General features: G+C 55.5%; 1 protein-coding gene across 1 annotated transcript in view; it reads right to left on the minus strand.

Moving 5' to 3' along the window:
- The window catches only part of NOTCH1 (notch receptor 1), a 46,086-nt gene that overhangs the window by 30,879 nt on the left and 4,838 nt on the right, over positions 1–10,369 (minus strand). Inside the window, exon 2 of the mRNA XM_085325231.1 lies at positions 9,537–9,764. Coding sequence (XP_085181357.1) covers positions 9,537–9,764 — 228 coding nt within the window. The remainder of the gene's footprint in view (positions 1–9,536; positions 9,765–10,369) is intronic.

The raw sequence follows: 10,369 nt of genomic DNA on the forward strand, positions 1-10,369 counted from the left end.
GTCAGGAAGGGGCTGGTGGCTCGATTCCCACGACACCGGCCCGCGGCGAGCCTGCTCTCCTCTTCAAGCTCTGCTTTCTCGGCGTCGCGCGCACAGTGCAACGAGGGGGCGGCGCGACGGACAACACGCAGCGCTCCCCATCCATAAATCTCCCGCGCGCTTCGCCAGAGACGTGAAGACCGATGCCGGCGGCCTTGCCCGGGGTCGGACGGCACGTCCCAGCGGACGACGGCCTGGGAACCCCCCGCTCCCACCGCCGCGCCCCGGCCGACTCGCTACGCGGCTCAGCGGGGCCGCCGGGGTTCGTCCCGCCTGCCGCGCGGCCTTAACAACTTCCTCGAGACGGCACCGCGCGGCGGCATTTCAGCAGGGCTCCCCGACGCGCTCCGCAGCCCGAGACCAAGCAATCGGAAACATGAACGAATTGCACGAGACGCGGGACAGGCAGAGGCGGCTGCACGCTGCTCCGCCGCCGCCCTGGGCTCGGGGYTCCCCCGCTGCCCTTTTCTTTGCCGCCTCCCCGTCCGCAGCGCGCGGGGCTTCTCCTCCAACCTGCCAGCAACAGGTTTCGCGGCTCCGGCACTCGCCCTCCGCAGCAATGCAGCCACTGAAAGCATCCCGAGGCAGATGGTTCCCTGACCTTTAGCCCAAGGCTAATTCAGGAGTTTTGCTGTTTTCCTTTCTAAGCTAAGCTGCCATCTGCCACCGCCGGCACAGATGACGACCAACGGCCCCTGCGCACGCGGGAGGCGGCGAGGGGGCTGAAAGGTGCCCCGTGCCCCGGGGGGGGGGGACGCTGGGCTGCGAGGAGCCTCCCAGCTCCCTCCCGGCATCCAGGCTGCCTCTCCCTGTCCTCACCGTCATGTCACCCCTTCCTCACCCTCACTGTCCCCACGCGGCCCAGGCGGAAAGGGCTAGCGGAGCCCGGCGATGCTGCAGCACCGCGAGGAAGGAGTTTGGAAACCTCATGCAGTCAAGTGGTTTCGAGCTAGCTGCCAGCACGGGATCCTCCTGTCTGCAGCTGTGAAGACACAGATCGCGTCACATCCAGAGGAGACTTGCTCCAGCACGGCCTGGGCAACGCAAAAGGAGTCACAGCTTCGAGGGGGCCAAACTATTTGCCATAACCRAAAGGAGAGTCTCCCTGCGCTGCCTGCGGCCCCACGGACACGACACGCTGCTCTCAGCCATCGAGGGGTGGCACGAGCGCACCGACGCTGCCCACACCACTCTGCAAGCGCCACCCTCGCGCTCGCAGACAGCATCCACCGCTGCCTGCTTCCACACGCCTCTTCATGCAAACAACGCAAACCCAGCAGTTACCAGAGCTCATGCATCCAGTTTTTTTTCCAACTGTTAGACATCCACCCATAAGAGTCACTTTTCCAGTTGTGCCAGTGGCTTTTTGCCTGGCACAGACTGGAATCAACACCCCAACTTTCTTCTGAGGTTGCACCTCTTCCCCCAACCCAGGTTTCTGCAGTGCCTGGTGCAGGAGCCTTGATCCCCACCAGCTCTAACCCCACTGCTGGTACCCTGCAACGGAGGGCTGGTGCTCACGGGAGATACCTCAGCGTCTCACAGAGAACGGATTCGTTTCCTACTCTGTCTTGGTCCCTCATTTATTAACACGTGCTCTGCCCACAGCATCCTCTCGCAGGGCATGCACAGCTTCTCCATTGCCCTGGGCGGCAGAGGACACGGGACCTCTGGCATGGAGGGACAACTACGGCCCCACCAACATCTCCTGCTGCAACAGCGGCAATCGTATCACCAAAAACTGGTGCTAGATTGAACTGGCAGGGTACTCGATAAAGTCCCATCCAGGTCTTACTTTATTAAACACTCCAGGACACTAGCCTGGGAAAAAACAAAAAACAAAACAAACTCATACAAGGAGGTTGGTTGGCAAAGCAGCAGGTTACTTCAAGTGACATCAGGTTAATAAAGCAAGAGCAGATCTACAGTCTTGCTTAATTAAAAAAAGCAAACTGCAATCCCGAGTCTTTGATGTGTTTTTTTTGTTCCATTTCGTTTTTGACCTAACCCAAGCCATCTAATTGAGATCTTAAGACCCAGACTTTCATCTGGAAAGACACTAAAGGAATTCCCAAAGCTGGATATGCTCATGGTCAGGGGCAAGGGGAAAACGTGCTAGAGCCACTGCTCTTCTCACTAGCATGGCGAGGAGAAAAAAAAAATTTTTGCTTTGTTTCTTAAGTAGACGTTAGTCAGGACAGTGCTGGAATCAACGTTCCCATTGTAATGAAAAACAATATAATCCCATTACTAAGCAAAGTGGCCAGGCTATTCACCAGCGATAGCAACCAGCTACCTGGRAAGGAGCTGCTTTTCAATGGAGGTTCATTCACAATAAACATGAAAGATGTCTAAGGAAGAGCCCAAGACAAAACTCGCTTCATTCCCACCCTCAACAATGGGTCCTATGAATTTTTTTTCCCAGCTGATTTTTTTTTTATATCCTCCGCTGGTGTCGGTCCGCCCAGCCCCATTGTTTGTGGGACGGGACTGGTCTCCCCCGCCGCAGCCCGCCCGGCTCCGCCGCGCGCTCCCCCCGTTGACGCCGTTCTCCAGCTACTTCGAAAGGAAGGGCTCGTTTTTGAGGACTGTTTGGAAGGAAATGCTTCCAGAGGTACCCATCCCGCTGGCACCCCTGGAGAACAACCCCCTTCCAGAAGGCAAAGCTCCTTTTGGAAAGACCCGGCTGCAGCAGCCCCGGCCGTGCCCGGCTTTGGGGCCGGTTCCACGTGCTCCCGAGCTCCGTTTGGTAGCGCCCGGGGCCCTGGCACACACTGCGCCAGTGTCATCATCTTGCTACGACATGACAAACTCCTTTTTCCCCCTGAAACCAAGTTTTGGCTGAACACTGAGCTGCCTGATTGCCGGAAAAGGAAAACTCCTGCCAGGAGCACGCGTGGCCCCTATATCCTGCTCTTCTAATCCTGAAAACAAAACCCGAGATTAACATCCAAACACTACCAAGAGTTTAAACCACCTGTATTTAGCTCTGGCGTTTATAARTAGGAGGAGAGGGGCGTTTCACAGAGCGCATCGGCACCCACGAGGCGCGAACCCCTCCGAAAGTCAGGGCGATTTGCGCCGGGGACGTTTCGGTGGAGCGAGCCAGACGGACAGGAGAAGGCAGCCGGGAGGAGGGAGCGAGCCAGGGTGGCTCCAACACCCCTCCGCACCCGCAGGGACGCAGGAAGCCGCTGCCTTTCCCTATGAAGCAAGGAAAAGCCCCCTAAATAATAATAATAATAWAAAAAAAAAAGTCGGGAGCTATCACAACCTTGCTCCCAGGGAGCCGGGAAAGCCACCGGTGCGGACGGAGAGGTGCCCGAGGCTGCCRCTGCCGCKGCCGCTGGCTTTAACCAAGGCAACGGCGAGCAGCGGAGGGAAGACGCTGCCTTTCGGCACCTTTTGCCTGCAGAAATCCCTGTGTCAACAGGCGGCCGGGGCGGACAAAGGGCGCCGCTGCCCCCGGCCCGCATTCCTGCGCCGCGCTCCTTGGAAACCCACCTTTCCCGGGGAACAGCGGGCCCCGTGAAAGGGCCGTCTGTCGCCTTTTGACTTGGGGGCTAACATTTCACTAGGAGCGAGGGGCCGGGGCCGGCCCCCGCCGGCGCTCCCCCCGCCACGCCGGGACACGGCTGTGCCGCGCCGAGCTCGGCGCCGTGCCGTTACCCGCCGCAGGCCCCAGGAGAGGGTATTTAATGGTTTAACTGCCCCCAAACGTCTTTGCAGCCGACGCCAACCGGACGCTCGAGGTCCCTCGGGTGCGCGCGGCGGCGCAGAGCCGGCTCCCCGCAGGAGCCACGTCCAGCAGGGCCACCAGCCACGGCTCGCTGGGCAAGCAGACGTGGGACGGGGCGGGCGACGAACGCCACAAGCTCCTTTCTGCTCCCCGTGGTGGACGCGTGAAGCACCACCCGGCAGCCCACGCGGGATGCCGTGCATTAGCCCGTGCCTTCCCCCAAAACTCAAGAGCACCAAGGYGGTGGCCGACGGGGTGGTTTGGCCACCCAACAGTGCCACAAAAGCCCAGGACGAGCAGGAGGAATCAGCAGCAGAAGGCAAAGCTACGCTCTGCAACCACTGCCCATGCAAGTCTCTAAGCTTGGGCCGGATCCTGCACGGTCCTGGGAGGCCCAAGCAAAGCCTGGCACTGCCAGAAGGGCAACTCTTGGCTACGCTGACTTTAGATCAGGCCCAAAGCAACTCGGACCTCCACCCCAGACCCCAGAAAGGTCGGTAACAGCACTCCTCTTTGGCGGCTCAGCCCTCCCAGCCCACCGCCGCACGGTGGTTTGCCTGCAGCGTGCCCCATCTATTAAATAAGGGCAATGTTATAGCATCATTAAAACTTAATATATCCATTTCCCTATAAATACCATTAAATTCAGTTTTTTGGAAGGGAATTAGGGTGAAAACTTGTTAAAAGAAAATGATTTACGCACAAATAAATTTTTGCAACTTGACTGAGCGTGAAAGTTTCCCATTAAAATGCAGCTCCGCTCTCTTTGCTGGAAACGTGCAAGAACCTAAATCGCCAAGGCCTAAACATTAACCGTTTAACCGACTTTTCCAATATTAACTCCGGACTGCCGTGGGGGAAGGGGAGGACGCGCCAGGTGAACGCCAAAACTAGGCTATAAAATCCCTGCACGAGGGAAACGCAGCCCGGCGCAGGTCCCCGCGGGGCTACGCTCCGAGCGGCCCGTTTCGGGGGCCGCGGGGCCGGCGCCTGGCGCCCCGGGCACCGGCAGGTGGGACGCTGCCCGGCGGGCCGATCCCCGGAGCCCCCTGCCCGCGGGACCTCTCTCAGCACCTTGCCCGCGAGGACCGAACGAGGGGACCTCCGGCTCCAGCGGCGCTTCAGCCTCCGGCGCTCGGGCGCAGAACCGCACGGACCGCGGCGTCCCGATACGCGGTCCAAAGTCGTCACCTGCAGCTCGGGGGTATTTTAATCCGTCCGGATCCAGAGCGTACCAGCTCCCGCTTACTGCGCCCCRCGGCTACTCCCTAGTTAAACACCCTTATGCCCCATAAATTGCACATTGCTCTCATGTACGCAGGCTGTTACCATTCGGGACACCTTGAACACGAGCAAAACGACGGTCACCACACCTCCGGGCCTGGAAAGAGCAAGTTAATTTCCAAACAATGTTATTTTAAAACTTGCTAACTGCCTGCTGATTATGTTATCCACCCCTTAATTGGCGAACGGCTTGGTCGCGGAATGACTTATCCATGTTTCCCTCGTGCAACATGCTATAAACTGTAACGGCCTCGGAGCAGAGACCAGAGTGTAGGATCAGCTGGAACAAATGGACTAATCCAGAAATACAGCCCTTCACCATCAGGGGGTTGTAACACGGAACGGAATTCAGGGAAATAAAAACATAGGCCATATGCCAAAACCGGTGCTCTACAGAAGTTGTGCGAGGAGCAGACCTGCATCACAGCGGTTCCCGAGCACCCAGCCGCGCAGGMCCGAGCCCCCATCCTCCAGGCTTTGCTCAGGCCCCTGACCTCAGGTGATTACAGCCAGCACAAACAGCTCATCGCCTCTGGATCCGGGAGAGCTGAAGAGTGCRCTCCTCTCCACGGGCATCACCCCACCTTTCCTGCTCATCTCGGTGCCACAGGTACCGGCAAGGGACCTACTGAGACACCTTTCGTTGAGCAGAACCAGTGCTGGCCCCCAACCCAAACACAGCAAACACAGCTGGCTGGGAGAATTTCATCACGGTTATCCAGGCAATGTGCRGGGGGGGGGRAAAGGCAAAAAAAAMCTCAGACCAACCAACAAAATCCAAGGGCAAGTTAGTAGGGGTGAGCAGGACTGCTTGAGACAACTGTGATAACCATGAAGACATTTGGCAGAGAGCAGGGACGTAAATAGAGGTTTTTCTAGAAAAGAGCTAAAAATCACACTGCTATCCCAGTGGCTTCACCAGCTGAAGTTCTCAGCAAAGTGTCTCCTCCAGTGGAATCTGCAACAGGTGACGCTTTCGTATTTCTAAGGCACCCTGTTACCCATTTCCACCTTGTTCTTTCCGAGAATGAGATCAGACTTGAAACAACCATCAAGAGCTCTCAACATGGCTGAATCACCCCTCGGCTAGTTCTTTAAGGGCTTCCTCTGGTTGATTGTTCAACACTCCACCCTCTTCCTCTCCAGCACCGAGACTGCATTTTTTCTTTGTTATTATTTCATGGAAATAACGTTGGGTTAAAGCACATGAGAAAAAATCAGACCAAAAGGAAACTTCCGCCCTTTGCAGCGAGATAACAATGACTGAGCAGTGGAGTAACTCAAAGGGTAGAGCGAGCTGCAAAATATAGATCACTCCTCCGGCTTCCTGGTTGTCTCCAGAAAGAGTTTTCAGCTAAAATAATCATCTCTTGCCGCTACGGTCCTTCCTTGAATGCTTCTTCCCAGTTCACCCACTGCCCACGGCAGCTGCCGGGGGTGACGCACGTTAACTCACGGGCCGTATCCCCGACTGAACTGCGGCGCTGCACTGATTCATAAACAGAGGAAGTACTTTAGCAAACTGACTTTTCCCCCTTTTCAGTGCAAGCCTAGTGATTAACTTAACTTACTCCTTTCCTTTGCAGCCTATTTGGCTTCTCTGGGCAAGATTACGACAACTCGGCCCCAGCCCCTCCGACTTCAACAGTGAACCGCTGGTGGAGCCGGGTTTGAAACTCAGCCCTGTTTCATGCCATCTGCTTTTAACTAGTGGAACAAGGGAGGTCCTGGGAATAAAAGTCACGTGGCGTAGCAATCTAAAATCAGCCCTACTCATTTGCAGTGATGCCAGTCAAAATCATAGTTATCCAAAAGTCTAATTAGGAGCTATCACTACAAGCCCAAAGGATCTTTCAGAAAACCGCATTTTGTCTGGGAAAATGTCTTAGTCAAAGAGGAGCCTTTTCTGGAAAGCCACAGTTCACCAGCACCATGAAACCGCACTCCCAACCACCGCTGTAGCCAGCCACCATCTGCTGCGCCAAGCCACCCATCAAGCAGACTTTTTAAAGCTACAGGTCTGGCACAAGTGCCATGTGTGGAACAGAAATCCCCCACGCCACCAGCTAGGGCCCTTACAAGGTGCACAAACTTCTCCGCCCTCTTAGAGCGCTCAACGATCCTGCTGCTCCTGCCAAGAGGGAAAGCAGCTCTAAAGGCTGTTTAATTAGGCCGCCTCTGTTGCAAACCCTCGGGCCGATCAAATGCCCAGTCCTCTTCATTCAGTCACAGCTCTACGTGCCCCGGCTTGCCTGGCAAGGGGACAAACAAGATAAGGGACCTGCAGCCCTTCAAACTATCACTGTAAAATAATAAAGGCAGAGAAAGCTCCTCATTTCACGCTGGTGATTTCCTTTCCCTAACAGGACTGATAACTCCAAAACTGAGTTATCAGAGCCGTCTTCGAGTAACCCAACTAGCTCTCTCCTGCGACAAACGCCAGGACGCTCGTCCATCGGAGCAGCTTCTCCTTCATACGCTATTTATTTCACTCCACTTTCTAATTGGATTTGTGGGGAAGCACAATGGAGCTTTATGGCCAAACTTTGTTAAGTGCCAGGCCGAAGGGAGATGTGGCCAGCAGCCAAAATGGTGCATTTCACGCAGGCGCCAAAGGGCAGTGCCAGCTTTTCTGCGTCTGGTATCTGTGTTCTTGGCTCTGCTTTGTTTAAGAAGCTTGGAAGCAAAACTCCTCGTAAAGAGATATTCAAACAAGTGAAAAACAGGATTTTGCTAGCTGCTATCAGATATGTTGAAAAGTTGCATCTCATCTAGTCTGTCAGTACCTCTAATATCTGCCTTCATTGCCCATTATACGTAGGCTGTACGGGACAACCGTTTCAACATAATGCGAGCGTGCACCTTAGCTTCCTGCAAAAATGACTCACACATACTTGCAAAGCCATCATGGTGCCTGCAGTCATAACAGTCACTTATTTGCAGCTATCAATGAAGTTCTTTAAAGTTAACCTTTTCTCTTAAAAAACCCTCACAACCCTACTTCAGGAGCTTTCCCTCTGCATAGTGCTCTCACACATCAGATCTAATTAGATTCCATCACCATCTGCACATGAAATGTAAATCAGGAGTTGCAGAGACTTAAGAAAAAAAGGAAAGAATGACCACAAGGAAAAGGAGGGGTGTAAGGTTGGGGAGGGGGGCGGAGGGTTGGGCATTCTGGGAAGCCATACATGATTAGTCACACAGCATTAATCTGCCTCCCTTAACAATAGCTGCCGAATTTCGACCGAATCCCAGCTGTCGCTCTTTGAATGAAAGAAAACAAGATTTAGAGCGTCAAGCGTTGGTAAGGGCTTCTGTGCAAAAAAAAAGTGGCGTGCATTCATTAGTAGCTCACAAAGGGACCCAGCCTTTGTCCATTAAATTGCTCATGTGCCTGATTGATTTGCTGATTTATTTTCACCAAAGGGTTGGGGGGCTCAGCTTGGAGGAAGGGGGTGGGAGGTGCCCAGCTACTGCGCAGAGTAACGGCGCCCAGGCAGATTTGCAAAAAGCAACACACATTGTCAAGGAAAACTGCCATTCAACAGGTTGGGATTGGAAATGCCTTCAGGTTTCTCCGCAGAGAAGAACTTCCTATTTGGAAATCTGGGGTGGGTGGGAACATCTCCCTGCCTGCTCTCAGCTTAGGGCACGTTTAACAGGCGGAGGGGAAATCTGGCCGGAAAACAGAGTCTTGCCCATTCAGATTTCTTTTATGGAATAGTTTTTAAAAGGGAGCTGGAGTCTTATTCATTTCTCTCGGTTATTGTTCCCTGGGAGCCTGGAGTGAATCGGCCATCGCTGCGGTGGGTCGGTTGGTCCTTCAAAGAGTCCCAACGTTTTACACATCCGTTTCCCCACAATCAGCTCGGAGAAAGCTGCTTCATGTGTGCCAGATCCTGCAAGGAGCCCTGGGCTGGATCCTCAGCCTGGCACCAGCTTCGGCAGAGCTACAGGGAGAAGGTGGCCCTGCTTTCCTGCCTCTCTGGTGGCCTGCACAGAGCGTAGCCCCAAGGGGAGCCATGTCAGAAATGACCTCTCCAATGTGTATGGAGATGTTCCCCAAAACTGTGCTGCTAATTGCTGGCGTGAAAGAAACCAAAAGGCAACGCTTTGGGGTTGGAGGGAGCCGGGCCTGGAGTAACTCGGAGGCAGACCATCCTCCCACCATCCAACGAGCACTGCAGGCCAGGGCCAGGCCTCATTCCTGCTCCACCAGCATCAGCAGGGCAGTCTGGATAGGTAACACCAGCAAAACATGGCCGTTTGCCCATGTTTTTCCATCCAGCTAGGAACAAAGCCCAATCCTGCCCAACTCCCGGCGACTCCTACACAAGCAGGTTATTCTTGCCACTCAAGGAAAGAAAACGCATCTTGCCCTATTAAATCCAGAGCCTTCAAAGCAAAGTCAACATGCATGTCAATACTTTGGTCTAGGGAGATGAAAATCCTCTGGCTCCTCCATACTTACTGGCACACCTCAGTCCCGTTGAGGAAAGTTTCACACTTGCCCCCGTTGAGGCAGGATTCGGCAAGCTGCGTACACCGTAAACCTGCGAAGAGGAGGAGAGCGTTAGCCGGGGAGCACGAGCGGCCGCACTGCCRGGCGCCCCTCGCCCCACCGGAGGGGGACAAGCCCACGAGCGAAGGTGACCTGCCGCCGGCAGCACCCGCCGAAGCCTGGTGGCCACCATGAAGCCTGGTGGCCACCACGGTGGCAAGCGGGGGGGGGGAGGGTGGCTGATCTCTGGGCAGAGGAGGGTTGCAAAGGCAGCAGCCGCCCGGCCCCGGCTCCCAGCGGGGAATGGCTCGCCTAAAAATAACCTTGTGGCGGGTTTGAGACTAGACTCTGCCTCCTCAGCACCTTCCCCAGGGCCCAAGAGGAGGACTGACAGAGAAAAACACCAGGTCAGGCCCTCAAGTGACAAAYGCCATTTGGGAAAAACCATACGCCCCGGGGCCCCTTAGTTATCATTAGCTCCGTATCGAGATGAGTCGCTCGTCACAACTTGCTGTGAGTAAAGGTTTCAAGGTCTGGCGCTCGGMGCCCAACTCTGCAGCACGGTCACCGCAGCGACTCACCGAAACTCCCGGAATCGCTTCCGATTYCTACCAGGGCTCAGTGTTCCCCCTCTCTTTCCCTGCTAGCGTTTCAGGGGACCCGGCGCGGTGACACGGCTGCGCAGCCCGGGCGGTTTCACACCGCGGGCGTTTTAGCTTCGCAGCCCGACGAAGCCGAGAGGCGAAGGGCTGTGGAGCGCCACGCGTGACCGCGTCCCCGAGCCCCCTCGCCGCGGCGGGGGC

Source organism: Rhea americana, unplaced genomic scaffold (assembly GCF_003343005.1).
Source record: "Rhea americana isolate MKP2758 unplaced genomic scaffold, rheAme1 scaffold_97, whole genome shotgun sequence".
NCBI lineage: Eukaryota > Metazoa > Chordata > Aves > Rheiformes > Rheidae > Rhea > Rhea americana.